The sequence below is a fragment of the Chiloscyllium plagiosum genome, chromosome 5, assembly GCF_004010195.1.
Source record: "Chiloscyllium plagiosum isolate BGI_BamShark_2017 chromosome 5, ASM401019v2, whole genome shotgun sequence".
NCBI lineage: Eukaryota > Metazoa > Chordata > Chondrichthyes > Orectolobiformes > Hemiscylliidae > Chiloscyllium > Chiloscyllium plagiosum.
Window position 1 is genome coordinate 29,478,746 of NC_057714.1, and position 23,203 is coordinate 29,501,948.

A 23,203-nucleotide genomic window follows, 5' to 3' on the forward strand; every position below is an offset into this window, starting at 1 on the left:
GAACAATGGTACCACATTGTCTGTCCTCTAGTCCTCTAGCACCTTTCCTATGACCAGAGAGCAATTGAAAATTATTGATTGGTGTAATATTGGGCCAAAAAATAATATCTTCAAACCAGACCATTAAGGGTTAATTGGATATGACAATAAGCAATTCAAGTAATGTGGAAAAATGTACATGAAAGACAGGCCTAATGCAAAAACAGTCGAGAGTGTGGTGCTGGAAAAACACAGCAGGTCAAGCAGCATCCAAGGAGCATAAGCCCTTCATCATTCTTGATGAAGGGCTTATTCTGATTCGTCAATTCTCTTGCTCCTTGGATCCTGCCTGACCCGCTGTACTTTTCTAGTACTGCACTGTCAACTCTGATCTCCAGCATCAACAGTGCTCACTTTCTCCTAATGCAAAAACAGTGCGTTTTTGGCTACCTGACATTGAGGGTGGTGTGAACTACCCGCTTGCACAGTCTACATGGTCTAGAAATGTGCTGAAACTATCATAAAATGGGAACTCAGCTCATAACCTTAGCTTCAGAAAGGTATTAATATCAAAGGCTTTGCTCCATTCATTGGACTTCACACCATTGGCCTGGGGTTCAGGCAACTGATGCCATGTGATCTGAGATAGAGCTCTGAGTGCTCACCAAAGTCCCCGATGGATAGAAGGTCAGTGAGAGACTCTCCTGGTTATCTCAGTTGTTTAATCTAATTATGTAACTTTATAATATCATGTAAACTAACAATTATTAATTCATATGTGTAATTAAGTATTTTAACTCAATAAATTAGCTACACCATAAAGTGCAGATGTCTTATTGTAATCATTTTGGTCAGACACTAACCAACCTGTTGGGGGGTATCAGCTCAACAAAACATTAGCATCTCTACTGTTTCTTCTCTTGCCTCATTCAACAGCCTCAGATACATTTCATCCAGCCCAGGATATTTATCTTTTTTTAAGCCTGCCAAACCACTTGGAGCCCCGTGTCTGTCTATGCTATTTTTTAAAAAATACATCACAGCTCTTCTCCCTGATTTCTGTATCCACATCGACTCTCTGACTAAGGAACACTGATGTGAAGTATGCATTTTTAAAACCCTACCTACATCCTCTAGATCCAAGCACAAATTACTTCTGTGATAATTAATAGGCACTACTCTTGCCCTAGTTATCCTTTTACCTTTAATGTACTTGTAAAATAGCTTAGGATTTTCATTTATTTTACTAGCAATTATTCTTTCATCACCTTCTTTGCTCTTCTAATTTTCTTTTTAACGTCCTCTTGCATATTCTGTACTACTCTCAGGGTTCTGTACTAGTCTCAGGGTTCTGCTGTTTTGAGCCCTCCTTTTCTGCCTCAAGCCTTTTTTTCTTTACCTAGGGTTCAATATCCAAGTTCATTGGATTTGCTACTCTCACCGTTTTGTCTTTATTCAAATATGTTGGCTGTTCTCTCTCTCTCTTCCCTCCTTGAATATGGCCTATTGCTCTGACATTGATTTCTGTAAAAGTATCTGCTCCCAGTTCACTCTGGCCAAATCATGTATTTGCTCTTATTAAAATTGGCCTTATCCGAGTTTAGACCTTTTATTTCAAGCCCATTCTTGACCCTTTCCATAACAATCTTGAATCTAACAGATTTATGGTAACTGTTCGCAAAATGGTCCCCCACTAATATTTTGACCTCTTGCATGGCTACATAACCTAAACTTAAGTTCAGGACAGCCTTCTGTCTGTTGCAGCACTTTCAAAATACTGGCATAAAGAACTCTCCTGAATGTATTTTAAGAATTTTGCTCCCTCTAAAACTTTCACATGATGACTAGCCCATTTAATATTGGCGAAGTTGAAATCCCTCACTGTCACTACCCCATTACTTTTAAATTTCTCTGAAATTTGCCTGCACATCTGCTTTTCTATTTCTGTTGGACCGTTACAGGGCCTTTAGCACATTACCAGCAATGTGATTGCTCCATTTTGCTGTTTAAGTTCTACCTATGTGGCTTCATTTGGGGAGCCTTCTAAGATGTCACCCCTCCTTTACGCTTAATTGATCCCCTGGTCAATATTGTGACAACCCCTATTCTTTTATCTCCTTCTTGTATCGCCTAAAGCCTCTGTATCCTGGAATATTGAGTGACCAGTCCTGCCCCACTTTGAATCCTGACTCAGTGATTTTTAAGCCATTGTACTTTTGTAAAGCTAAACATGTCCAGTTTTGCTGATAAGGTAAAAATCCATGAAAGCTTACCAAAAAGAAAAAGTTAAAAATCACACAACACCAGGTTATAGTCCAACAGGTCATTGGGAAGCACGAGCTTTCAGAGCACTGCTCCTCCATCAAGTGGTTGTGGAGAATAAGATTGTAAGACACAGAATTTATAGCAAAAGTTCAGTGTGATGTAACTGAAATTATATATTGAAAAAGACCTGGATTGTTTGTTAAAGTCTTTCATCTTTTTGAATGACCATAGTGGTTTCAGTTCTTTCGTATGTAAATGGCAAAACTTTTTAAAAGTTACATTCTCAAGTGAACTTTAACAATTGGTGTCATGTCAGCCTAGGTAGTGTATTGAAAGTTTGAGTTTCCCTGTGTGAGGCTGTCTGTGCCACAATGGTCAGACTGTTCTAATCTAAAAATGGATTTGCAGAATCTTACATGGATTCATGCACTTTTTGAGCAAGGACAAATTCAATCCACAAACGTGTGTATGTGTGTGTGTGTGTGTAGGGGACTGGGTGCTTATGAGTGTGTGTGTGTGTGTAGGGGACTGGGTGCTTATGAGTGTGTGTAGGGGACTGGGTGGTTATGAGTGTGTGTGTGTGTAAAGGGTGTAAGTCTGAGAGAGGGTGTGTGTGGGAGGGTATGTGTGAGCATATGAGAGGGGGTCTGTGTGTGTGTGTGTGTGTGTGGTGCAATGGGGTCACCTGTACTGTGACATGAACCCACGGTCCCGGTTGAGGCCGTTCCCATGGGTACCAAAATTGACTATCAGCCTCTGCTCGGCCACGTTGCATTGCTGCCTACCCCGAAGTTTGCCTTAGAGGATGGTCACCTGAAGGTCCAAGGTCAAATGTCCCGCACCGCTGAAGTGTTCTCTGACTTGGAGGGAACATCCCTGTTTGTTGATTGTTGTGCGGTGTCTATCATCTGTTGCCGTAGCCTTTGCTTAGTCTCACCAATGTACCATGCTTCAGGGCACCCTTGCCTGAGATAGACAACATTGGCTAGGTCGCATGAGTACCTGCCACGTACATGGCGGGAGGTGTCCCCACACACACACACAGACAGACACTCCTCTCCACACGCGCCGACATATGCTGACACATACATTCTCCTACACAGACACACACACTCACGCAGACACTCCCACACGCACCCTCTCATAGACTTATACCCCTTTATACACTCATTCAAACACATATACACGCACTGTCTCACAGACTCTCATACACCCCCAACACCTCCCCACACCCCCCCTACACACACACACACACACATACACATATAAGCTTGTGGGGTGAATTTGTACTTGCAGAATTACATTTTACTTTGTTCAAAACTGCATGACTCCATGTAAGATTCTGTAAATCCATTTTTTAGATTAGAATCAGTCTGACCATTGTGGCACAGACAATCTCAGACAGGAAAACTCTCACTTTCAGTACGTTATCTTGGCTGATTGTTAAAGTTCACTTGAGAATGTAACTTTTTAAAACAGTTTTGCCATTTACATATGAAAGAACTGAAACCAACATGGTGATTCTAAAAGATGAGAGACTTAACAAACAATCCAGGGTTTTTTCAGTATATAATTTCAGTTACATCACACTGTAAACTTTTGCTATAAATTCTGTGTCTTACAATCTTATTCTCCACAACCACCTGATGAAGTAGCAGTGCTCTGCAAGCTACAGATTCCAAATAAACCTGTTGGACTATAACCTGGTGTTGTGTGATTTTTAACTTTGTACCAAAAAGAGTTGTTGGAAACTTGCTAACATACAACAGAAATGGAAACCAGCACAAGTACAACTACAAAAAGATAATAAATCCTATAGTTTGAGAATTGAAAGTGGCAAAGTAGCTAAAAAAAGACTATTAATATGACCAATCATCATTTGTGGAGGAACTACCCCGTTACACATTGTATTACAGTTATAGTCTTGCAATTCTCCCCTCACTATCTTTTGCTCTGTTTTGCATGAAAGCAGCTTAACCACAAATGATCTCATTATGTCTCCTGTGTGGTGTGAACATCTGCAAACAATGTAGGAAACCAAAAATGGTAGTGCAGAACGTTTGAAGAAAAATACACTATGTTGTAACTTTCCATCTTGTACTCGTGAAGACAATTTACAAGAATATCAGGTCGAAGGGAAAAAAAACATTTATATTTTATGAGAGGAGATTGGTATTTGCCACCCCACCCATCTCACGCAGCGTACATGTTGGTGTTTCCTTAAATTGTCATGATAAGTGCAAAAATTTCAATAATTTTCTTTTGCCAGTATTCAAATGTTCGAAGATTTTAAAGTAAAGCAACTATTTAGAGATTTTATATCTGTCATGTGCAATACTGGGACAATCTCTATTGAAGAGATATTTAACTATTGCAAATGCAATGTTTCTGATTGAATGTTGTGTTTCAGCTTGTTGCTGTACTGCGAGAGGTGAAATACCTTCAGATGTTAAATCAACCTGATGTTCCAGAGGCAGCTGCAACCATCTTTGAAAAGAGAGAAACTTTGACTAAGGTTTGTCTTTTTTAAGAAATATGGTTTAATCAGTAGGAGGTCTTATTTTTACCGTATTATTTCAAATTCATGACTGACTAATGCATTTTTAATTCTATGTGCCCTTTTGTTTAAAATAAAGCTGAACATTTAAAGTGTAAAAGAAGGGTACTTCTGATTATGACTTACCTCTGTTTGGATAAAAATTGTTAGTTACACATGCAATTGTACTTCGCTGATACAGACACACAAAGGTCCTGAACTGCCACATATTGCATTTCTATTTAGTACTCCTCATTAAGGAAATAATTTCTTTTATTTTGGCTGAGGATATTTATAGATTTTTGTGGTTACCAGTTATAATGGAGTGTATTTAGAAAATCATGTTTTCATTGTAACAAAAATTAAAATTCGTAGACGTTGGATTCAGGACTGATTGTGGGCAGTTTTTTTTTCAGGTGGAGTCTGAGCAAATTAGGCCTCTAGGTCAGGTAGTGAAAGAAAAACATCTTTGGAATTGTTAACAGTTCCTTTGCTTTTATGAGAATACTGAATTATTTTGAAAATTTGGACTGCTTGTTGCGTATTTTCTGGTATCGTGAGGTGGGTAAAACACTAAAATAGTTGTTTGAAACATGCAAACTTCGTTCACTGCCATATTGAGTAAAAGCTACCAAGAGGTAGGATTTAGAAATGCATGAAGCAGACTTTAAGCCTTTTGTACATAAAGATAAGGGTCCTGATATCTGCTGGAGATTGTTGCTTCAAGGTTTGTCCTAAGAGACCCTGCCCCAGAAAATGCTGCATTGGGGGAAACTGTCCAAAGATCACAGCATCAATCACAAATACTCCCAATGCCATCTTGCCCCTACCCCCTAATGGTGCACCATTTCACTGACTCTAGGGCCCAATCTGAGTCACGATCAGAAAATTCAGTCTGGCTGACTATGTGCAACCAATCAGGCCTGTGACTCAATGTGAGCTTTGGACCCACATTCCTGAGAGCTGCTGGGACACTTTCATTGGCCTGATTTTTCCTCACCCCTCTCCTTGTAGCTGCAGCAGTTTATGCAAAAGACAAGACATAAGGTTTATTAATCCATACAGTTGTATGCTAGGATTTCTGTAGAAGAGAATATTGTCCTATAAGTTGTCTAATTTACAAGTTTTAATGGTAGAATTCTACACAAAAACCAATCTTAGTCTAAGGCTTCCTTGTATTGTTTTATTGAAGTTAATTTTCACTGCGGTCACCTGTGTGATTGGGGTAGGGAGCCTTCCTGTCCTGTTAAGATGGGCAATATGGCTATTTTGAAAGGGACCTAACATTGTATAGACAATGTGTGCACACTAAGACTGAGCTACAAACTATTGTTGACACGTTCACCAAGGTGTTTAAGAGAATGGGTTTCAAAGTAAATATTTGGAGAACAATGGTTCTCTACCGGCCCAATACTGTCAAACAACATTACCCCCTCCCACACCCAACCCGACTATCGAAATCCATGGTGCGTCCCTATAACAATTAGGATCACTTACTATAACTCAGGAATTTCCTTACGGTGTATGCAGGTATTAATGAAGAAATCCAGCATTGACTGCAATGCACCACTGCAGCCTTTGGACATCTGAGGGAGAGTGCTCGATAGCTGAGATCTCAAACCCAGAACCAGTATCATGGTCTACAGAGCAGACATCCCTGCCACCCAGTATGTACCAGAAACATGGACCATGTCCAGCAGACACCTCAATTCCTTGTAGAGTTACCACCAGTGCTGTCTTCGCACAAATCCTGCAAATGGATCAGAAGGATAAATATCCCAACATGAGCATCCTGTCCCAGGCCAACTCCCCCAGTACCAAGGCATTGGTCACACTCGACCAGCTGCTATGGGTGGGTCACATTGTCTGCACATCCAAAACAAACACTCCCTAAACAATTGCTCTTCTCCGAGTTCTGCATGGTAAGTGATCACTAGGGGGAGGCAGAGGAAATGTTAGAAGGACATACTGAATGCCTCCCCAAACAAATGCAGCATCCCCACTGACACCTGGGAATTGCTTGCCCTCAAATGCACAAACTAAAGAAGAAGCATCTGCTTCCACTTGGACTGTCCCCAGATGGAGCACAGGAGGCAAAGCAGAAAAAGTATGCAGAACCCAAAACGTGCCACCCACCCACCTGTCTCCTTGAGCACAACCAGGCCCACCTGTGGCAGAGTCTGCAGCTCCAGGATTGGATGATTCAGCCACCGCAGAACCCACCCCCGATTGGAAGGAAGGCATCTTGAGCCTGATGGACTAGCAAAGAGGTGAAGAACCAACTGGGTGCCCAATGAACTTGTGTTTCAGATGATGAGCTATTTTTTAATGGGGGAGTTCAGGTTCTCTGATGTAATTAGGACCAGGAAGGAACAAGGAAAGTGTCCGGCAGGGTAAAAACAATGACTGCAGATGCTGGAAACCAGATTCTGGATTAGTGGTGCTTGAAAAGCACAGCAGTTCAGGCAGCATCTGAGGAGCAGTAAAATCGCGTTTTGGGCAAAAGCCCTTCATCAGGAATACAGGCAGAGTGCCTGAAGGGTGGAGAGATAAATGAGAGGACCCTCTCCACCCTTCAGGCACTCTGCCTGTATTCCTGATGAAGGGATTTTGCCCAAAACATCGATTTTACTGCACCTCGGATGCTGCCTGAACTGCTGTGCTTTTCCAGCACCACTAATCCAGAAAGTGTCCAGCAGCAAGCTGTAAGACGCTAACAGTTACTCTCAGTCTCACCTCCTTCAGTAGACTGTAGTAATTGAGGAGGAGCCAGCAGAGGGGTAATCAGTGACTGGCAGGTGGTCAGTAAGAAGAACACGAGACCAAGAGTGACCAAGCCACTCTCTGAACTAATGGCAAGATTCAGTTCCCATCAGAAATGGATTATAGTGGTGACTACTTTTAAGAGAAGCAGGAACAAAAATGACACAGCAGAAGAAGTGACAAACTGTTAAGGAGCTGGAGGAGACGAAGCCTATGTTCCAAACTTGTAGAGACAATGAAGAAGCTAGCATGCACTGACCTCGAAAGGTAGAGGCCACACACCCTACCTCTGGGAAGCTGGGAGTGGCAACTGGAATATCAGTTCCAATGGATTCCAAATCCTCTTGCATCACAGTCTATTGTAATGTCACCAGGGTGGTGTAACTCCAGTCAGGTGGATCAGGCCTAACCTTGAGACTGTTTGTGAGCATGACTGGCATGCAGGAGTTTTCCCAGTGTCTTGCACAATGGATCTGCTAAGAGACACAAGATTTTAAATGAGTCTAAAGGTATTTTTCCTCTATCAATGTTTACTTTGTTACTCACTGTATTCCAACCCTTTATGTTTTGCTGAGGTAAAGTTGATAGTCACCCGTAAGAGCCAAGCTGCAGAATTCAGCCTATCATGATCCCATGGACTATCACTTTGATCAGGAGTGCCTTGGCATTTCTATGGGGGAGACAATTTCACCATTTCTGATGTTAAAGAGGTGGCGGAGAGTTGCTTTCTCGTAGCAGACATACTGTACAAAAATGGTCAATCAATGTGTATGACCTGGCTCAGAATAGTGAGCGACTGGTTATCTTTCAGCAGCTCCTGCTATTGTTGGTCATGTGCAGACCAGCCAGCCAACTGGTGACTTCAACTGCATCATCCATAGTAGCTTGCCAATCTAGCAGATGAGTCAGCAAATTGGATTGGCACCATGTCCAACCTCTTGAATGAAATGATAAATGACGCCAAGCTGCATAATATTGTAGTTATGCTACAGACAGAGTGATGCACAAATGCATATATTGGAGGCCAGATGTGTCTGACCACTTCAGGGTTAACATCTGTTTGTGTCAAAACCATCAATGTCAAGCTGGTGTTCCTCACTGACCACCACTTTCTACAGGCTGTCATCTAGAGGTGAAGCAGCCTGTTGACAAAGGAATATTGAAGTTGAATAAATGATTGTTAACCCCAGAAAACATTGAGGTACTAAAAGGGATTATAAAGGTTGGATAATCATGAAACCCCCTTTTGTGTCCCTGTCACATTGGTGGAACACACTTGAGGCAAATATGAAAAGATTCCCCATCATCAAAGATATTTAGAAGGTGGCATATGAAAGAGAAAGGTGAATTATCTGACTTCAGAAAAGTAGTTGACAGAGCTCGGTATTAAGTAGGGGCTCCAAGAGATTTTTAAAAATTCACTCTTCGTACATGAGGTCTTCAAAATCCTCTTCTGGTTCAGAGCCTGCTCCTTAGATGAGAATGAAATCTGTTTGTATGTCTTCTTCTAAAATGTAAACATCAACAAATTTGTTATCATCCAAAAAGAAGAAAGAAGGTGCCATGGTAACATAGAGTCATAGAGATGTACAGCACGGAAACAGACCCTTCGAACCAACTCGTCCATACCAACCAGATATCCTAACTCAGTCTAGTCCCACCTGCCAGCATCCGGCCCATATCCCTCCAAATCCTTCCTATTCATATGCTCATCCAGATGCCTTTTAAATGTTGCAATTGTACCAGACTCCACCGCTACCTCTGGCAGCTCATTCCATACATGCATCACCCTCTGTGAAAAAGTTGCCCTCTTTTATATCTTTCACCTCTCGCCCTCAACCTCTGCCCACTCGTTCTGGACTCCCTCATCCCAGGGAAAAGACTTTGTCTATTTATCCTATCCACGCCCTTCATGATTTTATAAACCTCTATAAGGTCACCCCTCAGCCTCTGACGCTGCAGTGAAAACAGATCCAGCCTGTTCAACTTCTCCATATAGTACAAATTCTCCAATGCTGGCAACATCTTTGTTAATCTTTTCTGAACCCTTTCAAGTTTCACAACATCTTTCCGATATGAAGGAGACCAGAATTGCAGGCAATATTCTAAAATTGGCCTAACCAATGTCCTGTACAGCCACAACATGACCTCTCAACTCCTGTACTCAATACTCTGACCAATAAAGGAAAGCATATCAAATGCCTCCTTCACTATCCTATCTCCCTGCGACTCTACTTTCAAAGAGCTATGAACCTTCACTCCATGGTCTCTTTGTTCAGCAACACTCCCTAGGACCTTACCATTAAGTGTATAAGTCCTGCTAAGATGTGTTTTCCAAAATGCAGCACCCCGCATGTTATCTAAGTTAAACTCCATGTGCCATTCCTCAGCTCATTGGCCCATCTGGTCCAGGTCCCATTGTAATCTGAGGTAACCTCCTTCACTGTCCACTACACATCCAATTTTGGTGTCATCTGCAAACTTACTAATTGTGCCTCCTATGTTCAGATCCAGGTCATTTATATAAATGACAAAAAGTAGTGAACCCACCACTGATCTTTGTGGCACTCCACTGGTCACAGGCCTCCGGTCTGAAAAAGAACGCTCTACCACCACCCACTGTCTTCTACGTTAGAGCCAGTTCTGTATCCAAATGGCTAGTTCTCATTGGATTCCATGAGATCTAACCTTGCTAACCAGTCTCCCATGAGGAACCTTGTCGATCATCTTACTGAAGTCCATATAGATCATGTCCACAACTCTACCCTCATTAATCCTCCTGATTATTTCTTCAAAACATTCAATCAAGTTCGTGAGACATGATTTCCCATATGCAAAGCCATGTTGACTATCCCTAATCAGCCCTTGCCTTTCCAAATACGTGTAAATCCTATATCTCAGGATTCTCTCCAACAACATCATTCAGTCTGATGTATGAAGGATCAGTCAATCATTTTATGCTGGATTGTATGATATGCAGTCCATCGTGATAACACTGCCTCTTAGTTCTACTGATCTTAGATGATCTTCGAATTTTGTATTCCACATTAAACAGTGAAACGGATCATCAGTTCCTTGTTTTCTTCCTCTACCCTTTCAATTGTAAATGAGATGATGCTTTAAATGCAATAAAAATTTGGAATATAAAAGGCTAGCCTGTTGTCATCACGCAACTTCTAGCACTTTTCGTAAAACATCCAGGTGGTTCACCAATGCTCCTTAGGGAAGGAAGCTCACCATTCTTGTCAAGTCTGGTCTACATGTAACACCCGGTCTGTAACAATGCCGTTGAGTCCTGACTATCCTCTGGGAAATTTTAGGTGGGCAATAAATGATCACTATCTTCTGATTGCCAAATCCCATTAATTACTTAAAAAAATGCAGGCAGTACCTTTTGCCGTAAGCCCACTAAGCAGTCATTCGCATTCTTTGAGGCCCTGCAGGAAAAAGAGATGGTGGACCTTGTCAGTTGGTTCCCTAACAGTCTGTCAAGCTGGTTTGGTATATTACTTCATTGCTCGAAACTTTCAAACAAGCAGCAAGACATAACTTGCTGGCAGTGAGAAAGGCCCTTCCGGTCTGATCATTTCTGCACATGTGGAGTCTCTGCACACTGCCCTTGAGGCTGCAAAGACATGCAGTGTTTTGTTTTGGTGAGGTTCATCTGAAGCAGTAAGGTTCTGCTCTGTAAGCTACTCTACTCAAAGGGATCTACTCCAAGATCAACATCAGTTGCTGCTACAGGATCATCAGCATGGTGAAAGACATTCTTTAGCGTGCCTGAAATTTGTTGGCCTTCCACTGCAATTTATTGTCCATGACCAAGAGTGGTGGACTCATTCTAATGTACAGGACTATATGCTGATAAATGCACTGACGTTTGAAGCAAATGTTGCAAAGACTGATTGATTGGGGAAAGGATATTATTTAGGGTCCACTTACAAGAGTGTAAAATCCCTCAGTCATGTTTTTTCATCAAGGAATGTATATTTTGTAAATTGCACATTGAATTGCCATTATATTGAATCACCTGAAACTTCCAAATATTGAATGGAAAGGGCTTGAGCTTAGTTGTGTTCTTGGGAATGTCAGTTTGAACTTACAGGGTATAATTTTACAAATTGCAATGAGAAAAGTATATTTTGGAAAAGAAAATTAGGATGAGATTACTATTTTAAATTGGAACTGACCAGGCAAATGTATTGTACAGATTCTAACTTATTCTGTGATCAATTGAAGCAACAATGCCCACAAGGTTGTTGAAAATTATTTTTGTGAATACTGGAGCACCTAACCTGACAGACATAACTTGATTGCTGCTGTCCTAGGACCCCACCCTATCAATCACTGCTGCTTGAATTTCTGGCACTTAATCAAAAATTTGACAATCCACAGCCGAGTAAATGTAAGTGAAGCCATGGTCTCAGTGTTATGGAGAACTCTGCTTGTTGCCTGAAATTTGGCTGTGTTTCTTTTTTAGTACATTATATTGCTAAACTGGACAGTGGTGTCATGATTATCCACGCTCCCTATAAGTATCACACACAGTACCCATTAAGCAGCGGTTAAAATACAGGCTGCCCTGTCACTGGTCTGTTGAGACATGTTTACAAAACAGTTGCCTTTCTCTTCACCTCAGCTGGTCACTGAGTAATCTCCCACCATATTAGCCTTAGCAAAGATAGTTAATGGGTTACACGACCTCAGACATTTCACTTTTTTGAACTCCAATTTTCCCTTTAATTGTCTTTCTCTCTAAATTTCACCATGCAATTTTCCTTTTTTCCTGCAAGGATTACCCTTAGGCCCATCTAAATGTTGTGAATAATTAAGCAAAGAAACTGGAGAAGTCTGTGCTGTTTGCAATTTGATTTGAGGCAAATGTTAAATCATTTTAAACAAAATTATGATATTTCTCAGCTTAAAACAGAAATATCCAGTGATATTTGTACAGATTCTGGCAGTGAAAAATCAAACTATGATATGAGAAATAATTTTTAACAATTGTTCCTGGCTGATACCCTCTGCTATTTTAGCATTAAAAAAAATATACGAATGGATTCCAGTGCCCTTAAAAATAAAAATCTTGTGACAAACATCTATTATATAAAATAGGATTATAAAATATTTTGAGTACACAAGCCCATAAGGGGACACCACCTCTCAAATGATGACAAATCTTTCTTTTATTTGTTTATAAAAGCTCAGGACCTAAACCTTATCAATTCAAATCATTTGCTTGTGATTTTTCTGTTGAAAATAGCGTGCAGATTTTCTTTATTCTGTCCCAGCCCAGCATTAGGAAAATACTTTCCACTAAGATGATCCTTTGGTGAGTTATTTAATGAAATGAATATGGGATTAAATATTGATTTTGTTATTGATTCATTCATATGAAAAATACTGCTCCTGCCTCTCTGGAAATAATAGTATTTATAAAGGAGGACTCTGCTAATTCTCATTTGTTGTTTGTAAATTATTTAGTACGTCGGAACCTTGGAATTGATGGTGAAGTGGTACAATAAGCTGAAACAGACTGTCTTGGAAGTTGAGTTTCCACTAATCTTTAATGAATTGGAAGCTATTGATGATGAGCTGAAGGCTGCAGAGGAGGCTATTACTTGGCAGAATGAAAACTGCTGGAACTGCATTGTCCACTTGAAGGACGCAGTCTATGATCTGGCAAGCAGGGTTCAGAAGACCAAAGAAAATGTAGAAACACTACAAACACTCATGAAAGCTTGGAGTGAGAGTGCAATGTTTGCAAGAAGGGATAACCGAAGAGATAATCTGTTGAACCTGGAAGACCGAGAAGACAGAGTAGTCAAGTGGTACAAATTGATAAGGGAGGATGGTATTACGATTCACAAATTGGTTGAGGTATGTTTGAAGAAAAATACAAAATATTTTCCAATAAGCTTGACAAAGTATAATTGCCAGAAAAACTACTTTATTAAAAGTTTCAATACAGCTGAATTACAAATTTAATTTGTTATCACCGAAGAGCTCGATATTTAATTCTACCAATACAATTCACAGTGTATTTTCTCAACACTATGAATGGAAATCTTGTATAAGAGGTGCACTTTTTGTCCATGAATCTGACTGCCACCTTTGGCTTACTGGTAATGTTCTCAACTTACATTGACTGTATTATAATGTAGTGTCCAAATACACTACATTATAATACACTATATCAGAAGTGTAATGAATTATTGCCCACTTGCTTGGCTGAATGCAGCTCCAACAACACGGGAGAAACATGCAGGACAAAGCAGTCCACTGGATTGGCACCATCTCCGCAAACATCCACTTCCTTCACCACTGATGCCCAGTAGCAGCAGTGTGTGCTATCAACAAGATGCACTACAGAAATCCACCAAATCTTCTTAGAAACCTCCAAACCCATAACCATGTGAAATGTGAAAACAACGAACTGCAAATACCCCCACCACCCCCACCACCAAGCCACTCAACATCCTGATTTGAAATATGTCACCATTCAGTGTTGCTGGGTCAAAATCCTGAAACTCCCTCCCTTAACAGTATTGTATGTTCACCTGCAATGGTTCAAGAAGGTAATTCACTAACACTTCTTAGGGCATTTAGGGTTGGACAATAAATGCTGGTGCAGCCAGCGACATCCACATCTCATGGATGAATAAAAAATTAAATCTACTGGTTTCGTTTTAAAAACTGTCCTTGTTATATCCAGAAATAACTTCAGAAAATTGATCAAACATGGTCTTCCTTTCACAAAACTATGTTAACTCTAGTTGGTTGCATTTATCATTTCTAAATGACTTGCTGTTTCTTCTTTGATAATGGATTCTAGCTTCTTCCCAATGACAGATATGAGACTAGCTGGCCTATCGTTTTCTACTTTCTGTTTCCCTCTCTGCTTGAACAAAGTTGGCACATGAGAGTTTTCCACTGTCTGGAATATTTCTGGATGCCTCCATTATCTCTGCAGCCAATTCATTTAAACCCCTTGAGTGGAGACCTTCAGGTCCTGGTGCATTTCTATCTTTTGTTCATTAGTCTATCAAATATTTTATTCATCATGCTAGAGACTGCTGCATAGCTACCTGATGAAGGAGCAATGCTCCAAAAGCTAGTACTTCCAAATAAACCTGTTGGACTATAACCTGGTGCTGCGTGATTTTTAAATTTGTCCACCACAGTCCAACACAAGCACTTCCACATCATAGAGACTGCAGCTAGACCTTTCCTTCTGTCAATGCCTTACTTATCTGTTATCTTTGGGATATTTATAATGTGCTCCACCATGAAGACTAATGCAAAACATTGGGTTAACTTGTCTGCAATTTCCATCTCCCTGTTATTAATTCGCCAGTTGCATCCTCCAAGCGTCTCATACTTAACTGTGGGTACTGTCTTATCTACTAATAGAAGTTTTTTAAAAATGTTTCTTGTCAATTTACTTTCATAATTAATTTCTCCCTTCTTATTAGTTTTCTTTTATCATCTGCTGCTGATTCCTAAATCAGTACAATCCTCTGCCTTATCACGTATCTTTGTTGCTTTATATGCCTTAGGTTTTGATTGGATACTATCCTTGACCATTTTTGATAACCACCGCTGTTTCATCGTTTTCATTGTGTCCATCTATTTGACTAGATCAAATATTTGGTAAGCATCATGAAATTTCGGCTTAAATGTCTACCACTACTCATCCACCAACTTTCCCTCTTGTTTATAACCCAGCCTACTTTCGACAGGTCTCACCTCATACCTCTGTAATTGCCCTTGCTTAAGATGAGGACCCTGGTTTGAGACCCAATTGCTATCCCTCAAACAAAATTTGAAGTTTTACTATGTGGAGAACACCACACCCTAGAGGATCCTTAACTACAAGATCTCTCATTAATCCTACTTCCGATTTGAAGGTGCCGGTGTTGGACTGGGGTGGACAAAGTTAAAACTCTCAATACTAGGCTATAGTCCAACAGGTTTATTTGGAAGCACTAGCTTTCGAGGTGCTGCTCCATCAGGTGGTTGTGGAACAGGATAACTGATGTTGTACTGTATTGCACCTATATCTTTACTTGCCATCACACTCACACCATCTTTTATTAATAATACTAATCTATATCCTTTGACCTTTTGCTTATTCTTCTGGGATGTTGAATGCCCTTGAATATTAAATTCCCAGTTGTGGTCACCTTGCAACCCACATCTTTGTAATAGCTCTCAAATCATATTCATTTGTAATTTGTGTTAGCCACTCATCTATTAAAAATGCTATATGTGTTTGAACCCCCCCCCCCCCCTTAAGCTTTGACTGTTTACCATTGTTATTTGCTGTGGTTCTAATTTCTGCCATGTGTATGCATATATTTTCTACCATTTTCTGTAATGCATTGACTATTGTTGTCCTTTTTACTAAAAAGTCTTGCCACATCTAGAATATTGTTTGCAATTTTGGTCTCTATAATAAGGAAGGGCATACTTGTTTTGGAGGCTGTGTAGTAAAGGTTCACCTGGATTAGTCCCTGGAATGAGGGTTTTGCCCTATGCTAAGAGACTAAGTAAATTTGCTCTAGATAATATTCTCCTGTTTAGAGGAATGAGAGGTGATCTATTTGAAACATTTAGGATAATGAAGGCCCTTAACAGGATAGATACTGAGAGATTGTTTTCCCTGTCAGGGACTTTGGAATAAGTGGGTGTAATTTCTGCATAAGGGCTAATCACTTACGAATGAGATGAGAGAATGTTTGAGGGGATTAAGAATCTTTGGCATTCTCTTCTGCGTAGGGTGGTGAATGCTGCATCATTAAATGCTGCATCATTAAGCCTGATGTATTTTATTCAGTTGTTGCATGTGGGCATCGCTGGTCGGCCAGCATTTCTTGCTCGTTTCTAGTTGACTTTGAGAAGGTGATGGTGAGCTAATTTCTTGAACCTCTGTAGGTAGATTAATTATGCCCTTTGGGAAGGAAATTCCAGGATTTGGGCCTAGGGACAACGAAGGAACAGTGATATATTTTCAGGTCAGGATGGTGAATGACTTAAAGGGGAATGTGGATGTGGTGATGTTCCCATGCTCTTTTCCTTCTAGATGGAAGGGGTCATGGGTTTAGAAAGTGCTAAGTAAGGATCTTTGGTGAATTTCTGGAGTGCTGCTGCTTCTGACTGTTGGTGGTAGTTGGAGTGGATGCTTATTGATGTGGTGCCAGCCAATTGGATTGTTTTGTCCTGGAAAGATGTCAAGCATTTTGAGTATTGTTGTAGCTGCACCCATCTTGGCAAGTGCGGAGTATTCCATCACACTCCTGACTTGTGCCTTGTCGGTGGCGAACAGGCTTTGGGGAGTCAGGAGGTGAATAACTCACTGCAGCATTCCTAGCTTCTAACCTGCTCTTGTACCTACTGTATTTATATGGCAAGTCCAATTGAGCTCTGGTCAATTATAATCCCCAGGATCGTAATAGTGGGCGACTCGATGATGGTAACACCATTGAATGTCAATTCTCTAATTATTTTCTCTTATTATTAATTGCCTGGCATTTGTGCAGTGTGAATGTTACTTGCCACTTGTCAGTTGTAGCCTGGATATTGTCCCAGAGCTTGTGATATTTGAACGTAAGCTTTTGTAGCGTTGCTTCTTCATCAGATGAAATCATTTCACCTGATGAAGAAGCAGTGCTCCAATAGCTTACAATTTTAAATAAACCTGTTGGATTATAACCTGCTGTCAGGTTATAGTCTGACTTTGCCCACCCCAGTCCAACACTTACAGTCCTTTACTCCAACAGTGTGAAGGTGAGTCCTTGTCTCCACAAGGACTGTGCGGTAGTCAGTCTTAGAGATACTGTCATGGATAGATGCATCTACAGTTGGCAAATTAGTAAGGATGAGGTCAAGTATATTTTTTCCTCTTGTTGCTTCTCTTGTTTGAACATTGACTGTTTCAAGACCTTGGGAATTGTAATTGATGGTAAACATTGTGCAAATGTCGGCAAACATTGCCAATTCTGACCTTAGGATGGAGGAAAGCAGCTGAAGATGGTCGGGCCAAGGACACCACCCTGAGCAACTCCAGCAGAAATGTCTTTGAGTTAAGATGACTAACCTCCAAGAATTACAACCATCTTCCTATGTACCAGGTGTGACTCTAACCAGCAGAAAGTTTGCCCCCTGATATCCATTGATTCCAGTTTCGCTAGGGCTCTTTGATGGCACACTCAATCAAATGTGGCCTTGATGTCAAGGGCTGTCACTCTCACCTCACCTCTGGAATTCAGTTGTTTTGTCTTTGTCTTATGGTGTCAGGAGCTGAGTGGCCCTAGAAGAACCCAAACTGGGCATCATTGAGCAGGTTATTGCTGAGCAGGTGTTGCTTGATAACATTGATGATGACACCTTCCATTACTTCATTGACGATCGAGAGTAGACTGATGGGACAGTAATTGGCCGAGTTGGATTTGTCCTGCTTTTTATGTACAGGACATACCTGGGCAAATTTCTACCTTGTTGAGTAGATGCCAACGTTGTAACTGTACCGGAGTTGTTTGGCTATGTGAGTAGCAAGTTATGGAGCAAAAGTCTTCATATGTTGTTAGGCTTTTGCAGTTTCCAGTGCCTACAAATGTTTCTTGCTATCACATAGAGTGAATTGAATTGACTGAAGACTGGTATCTGTGATGCTTGGTATCACTGGAGGAGGTTGAGATGGATCATCCACTTGGCACTTCTGGCTGAAGATTGCTGCAAATACTTCAGCTATATCTTTTGGGCTCTTCCATCATTGAGGATTGGGATATTGTTGGACCATTTTCTTCCAGTGAGTTTTTAATTATCCACCACTACTCATGACTGGATGTGCCAGGACTGCAGAGCTTAGATCTGACCCCTTGGTTCTGGGATTGCTTAACTCTGTCTGTCATTTGCTGCTTATGCTGTTTGGCATGTAAGTAATCCTGTTTGGTAGCTTCGCCAGGTTGACCCCTCCTTTTTAGGTATGCCTAGTGTTGCTCATGCATGCCCTCCTGTACTCTCCATTGAACCAGAGTTGATCCCCTAGCTTGATGGTAATTGTTGAGCGGAGGAATGTGCCAGGCTTTGAGGTTACAGATTGTTCTGAAGTACAATTCTGCTGATTATGGCCCACAGTGCCTCACGGATGCCCAATCTTGAGTTGCTCGATCTGTTCAAAGTCTGACCCATTTAGCATAGTGATAGTGTCACACAACATGATGCAGTTTATTGTCACTGTGAAGGTGACATTTTGTCTCCACAAGGACTGCATGGTGGTCACTCTTAGTGATATTGTCACAGACAGATGTATCTACAGCTGGCAGATTAGTAAGGATGAGGTCAAGTATGATTTTCCGTCTTGTTGCTTCTCTCACCACCTGCCACAGACTCTGTCTAGCAGCTATGTCCTTTAGGACCTGACCAGCTCAATCAATAGTGCTGCAGCTGAGCCAATCTTGATGTAGACAAATATTTGGTTTCAGTGAATAAAGTAATATGGGGAGCCAGTAGGAAAGCCTGTGAACATGTTGTGCAGCAGAGTAGGATTGCTGAGCTGTGTGGTCTACTCTTTTTCCGATTGTTTTTGTTCACATGCTTACACTCCTTACTTGAGCCTTTAAGATGGTGGAGATGGTTTGGTGAAACAGGAGGCAGATTAACATGCTGCAGAATTTCTGTACTCTGACTTCTTCATAAAGGGTACATCTTTGATGAGGCAGATGCGGATGTTTGGCCAAGGCTGTCATCCTGAGGAATTCCTGTGTCAATGTCCTGAGGTTGAAATTATTGGTCCCTAACATTCATAGCCATCTTCCTTTATGATAGGTGTGACTCCATCTAATGGTATTTTCTCCCCAGTTCTCATTAACTTCGATATTACAAGGACTACTTGATTGTTCTCTCTCTCTAATACTTTAATTCAAGACCATTCACTCTCACTTTCTCTCTTGAGTTCAGCTCTTTTTCCCATGTTTTGACCAAAGCTATAATAGGGTTAAATGCTGAGTGGGTCTGGTGGAACCCAAATGAGCATCAGTGAGCAGTTACCATTGGGTGAGTGGTACTTGATTGCACTGTTGATAACCCCTTCCATCACTTTGATGATGATCAAGAACAGACTGATGAGGTGATACTTGGCTGGGTTTGTTTTGCCACGTTTTCTTTATATAGGATGTACCTAGGCAGTGTTCCACATTGCTAGAGAGATGCTAGTATTGTAACTGTTACTGGAACAACCTGGTTAGGGGCACAGTAAATTCTGAAGCATAAGTCTGTCAGGTCAAAACCCTTGCAGTATCGAGTGCCTGCAGCCATTTCAGGGCATCACGTTAAGTAAATCAAATTGGCTGAAGGCTGGCATGTGTGATATTGGAAACCTTCGGCAATGGATAATTTATGTGGCAGTTCTAGTTGAAGTGGTTGCTGATGTTTTAGCCTCGTCTTTTGCACTATTGTACTGGACTCCCCCATTATTGAGGATGTTAACTCTGCTCAGTTCAAACAAAAACAAAATGAGAAATGTAATCTGAAACAAACACATAAGACCATAAGAAATAGGATAGTCTTAACACATGTGAATGCTAGAGAAACTCAGCAAGTCTGACAGCATCAGCGGAGAGAGAAACATCCGAATTATACAGTGAGTTGTTTAATTGGCTGCTGCCATTCACACTGTGACAGGAGTTAGATCTGATCTTCAAAAAAAAGCCAAATGAACTGTGGAAATTGGAAATCAGAAACTAAAAACAGAAATTGTTGGAAAATCTCAGCATGTCTAGTAGCATCTGTGGGGAGAAATCAGAGTTAACATTTTGCGTCCAGAGACTTCTGATCTGATCTGATCTGTTGGATGTGGTAATCACAATAATGGAGGATTGTCACACTCATTATCAATTAAGTCTTCCCAGACTCAAAAGAAGTATAGCTTCAACCTCTATTCTGAAGAAGCCAATGTTGACATATATGTAGTAATGATATATATTTACTATACTATGTCTGAAAAAAAAGCCGTAGTATGTCTGTGTAGAGTTTAATTCTTCCATTAATTATTATATGATGAATCTCCAAGAATCCAGATTGAGTACTAACTATTAGGCAGTGCGATCGTGTCCTTGCTTGCAATGATTTTAATTCACCAATGATCTTTAATTTGGTTTTATGTAACTGGGAAAGTCTACATTTATAATAATTGCATGCAAAACTATGAAATAAATGGATAATTAAAAGTTACATTCAGTTACAAAACTCCATTCCTTGAGTAAAACTTTGACTACTGATTTTCTGTCTTGTTATTTTAATAGGAAGATCATAGGGAGTGATAGACAACTTTCAAAACTCACTTCCCACAGGCAGAGTTCAATATTCAGAGGGCAACTTTTATAAAATTACCCAGGCAGGATTCCAATGTAATGAAAGCAACCTGCTTCATTTTATAGCGTGCACGGTCTCATTGTTAGTTCTTGACTTCATTGTCAGTTCCTTTTTACCACTGTAGACTCAATAATTTTAAAAAAGTGCACTCTGGTTCAATGGATAAACTATTTCAACTTTGTGATAGTAATTTCCGTTAGTTCGAATTTAGTTGAAAACACGTTATCTTGTGAATGAAAAGATTTATATTTAGCTTCTGAAGACCTAAGATAATAATTTTATGTTAATTTGTTTCTGATTAACAGGAGAATCTCAGACTTCTGAAGGCAGACCCAGTTACTAAATCATGGAAGGCCTATTTGGAGTATATTGATGACATGGTTTTAGATGGTTTCTTCAATGCTATTTCATGCTCCCTTGAGTTTTTCCTTGAGAACACTGAAGCTACTTTAAAACCTGCACCATTGTTTGTATCACAAATGATGCTCAGTATCCCAGAGATTGTATTCAAACCTTCTCTAGATAAGGATGCTGCAGATGGATTCTATGATTTAGTCGAAGAGTTGATAAGTGACATTTACAAAATGGCTGCACAGGTGAAAAGAGTAGCTGGCCATCTTGAGATTGATAGTTATCAGGTAATTATCACAAAGCTACTCTCTAGCCTGCATATGTTGCTTTATGGAAAGAATATATGAAGTAGATTGTTATAATCCAAACTACAAAAACAAATCCACAATTCTTTTGCATTTTGTGCATTTGTAGCTTCCAGTTTTTTTCTGAATTAAATAATTTTAAATTCTGTTTATCACAAATTATGTTTACTGTAACCTAATTTTTGTACTCTTATGTTAAGAGGCCTGACCTTCAAAAGTAGCTGTGCTACTTGTAATTGTTGTCCTGTGGATGATCAGTGGAGAATTTGTCACATTATCTTAGCTGTTAACATTCAGGGAAGTCCACATTGAGTAAATGGTCATGTGTATAAATTGGATTTTCTGAAGGAGGTCAACTGTTGGTCTTTACACAGGTCTTATTTTAATTTGTTCATAAAATGCAAACATTGACAAATCAATATTTATGCCCCATATTAATTGTCTGAAGGGTAATAACATGGAGACTGTTGGGTTAGACTAGATTACTTACAGTATGGAAACAGGCCCTTCGGCCCAACAAGTCCACACCGCCCCGCCGAAGCGCAACCCATCCATACCCCAACCCCTACATTTACATTTACCGCTTACCTAACACTATGGGCAATTTAGCATGGCCAATTCACCTGACCTGCACATCTTTGGACTGTGGGAGGAAACCGGAGCACCCGGACGAAACCCACGCAGACACGGGGAGAACGTGCAAACTCCACACAGTCAGTCGCCTGAGGCGGGAATTGAACCCGGGTCTCTGGCGCTGTGAGGCAGCAGTGCTAACCACTGTGCCACCGTGCCGCCCACAAATAGTTCAATATTGTGACCACTAAGTTACACCACCTCAAGTGGATAATAACCACTGTGGCCATAAAGAGATAATAAAGTGTGTTCGTTCTTTACACAGGATGATATGGAGGATATACTTGACCTATCAGAGGTCCGGCAAGAGATCATGGATAGGGTAACAGAGATCATTAGCAAAGCTGTGGACTACAGAAATTCATTTGACTCTTACTCATACCTTTGGGTAGATGACAGGATAGAGTTCATGAAGCAGTTCTTGCTGTACAACCATGTGTTGACTGCAGAGGAGATTGAAACTCATGCTGATGAAGGTGTTCCCGAGTGCCCTCCTACTACAGAACAGTTTAAGGAACAGGTAAGGTTAAGCTAAAACAAAATGGTTTATGCAGTTGAAAAACATTTTCTGTTTAATTTTGATTTAATATTATATTTAGAATAAATTTCTGGGACTCGGAATAATGCAACTATGCATCCTTAAATACAAAGGGGCCAAGTTAGTGAGCCCTGAAAGTGAATGCTGAGATTCAAAGCAAAGTATTTCCTTTTAATCATGGTGTATGAGCATTGCCAGCAAGATCAGCTTTTGCTGAGCATTCCTGATCGTTCTTGAGACGATTGCCTTTTTCCCCACAACAGTCCACGTGCTATTGGCACAATGCAGTGTTGAGAGAAAAGGAATTCCAGAATTTTGACCCAGTAGCCATGAAGGAACAGAGTGATCGTTCCAAGTCAGGATTGATTGTGACTTGTTAATTGCAGCCCATGGTGTTCCCATGCATTGCTCCTCATGTCCTCTACAGTGGTAGAGATTACATTTTTGAAGGAACTGTTC

General features: G+C 40.5%; 1 protein-coding gene across 1 annotated transcript in view; it reads left to right on the forward strand.

Moving 5' to 3' along the window:
- The window catches only part of LOC122550241 (dynein axonemal heavy chain 11-like), a 456,308-nt gene that overhangs the window by 93,975 nt on the left and 339,130 nt on the right, over positions 1-23,203 (forward strand). Inside the window, exons 13-16 of the mRNA XM_043690997.1 lie at positions 4,655-4,759; positions 13,028-13,423; positions 21,223-21,555; positions 22,472-22,726. Coding sequence (XP_043546932.1) covers positions 4,655-4,759; positions 13,028-13,423; positions 21,223-21,555; positions 22,472-22,726 — 1,089 coding nt within the window. The remainder of the gene's footprint in view (positions 1-4,654; positions 4,760-13,027; positions 13,424-21,222; positions 21,556-22,471; positions 22,727-23,203) is intronic.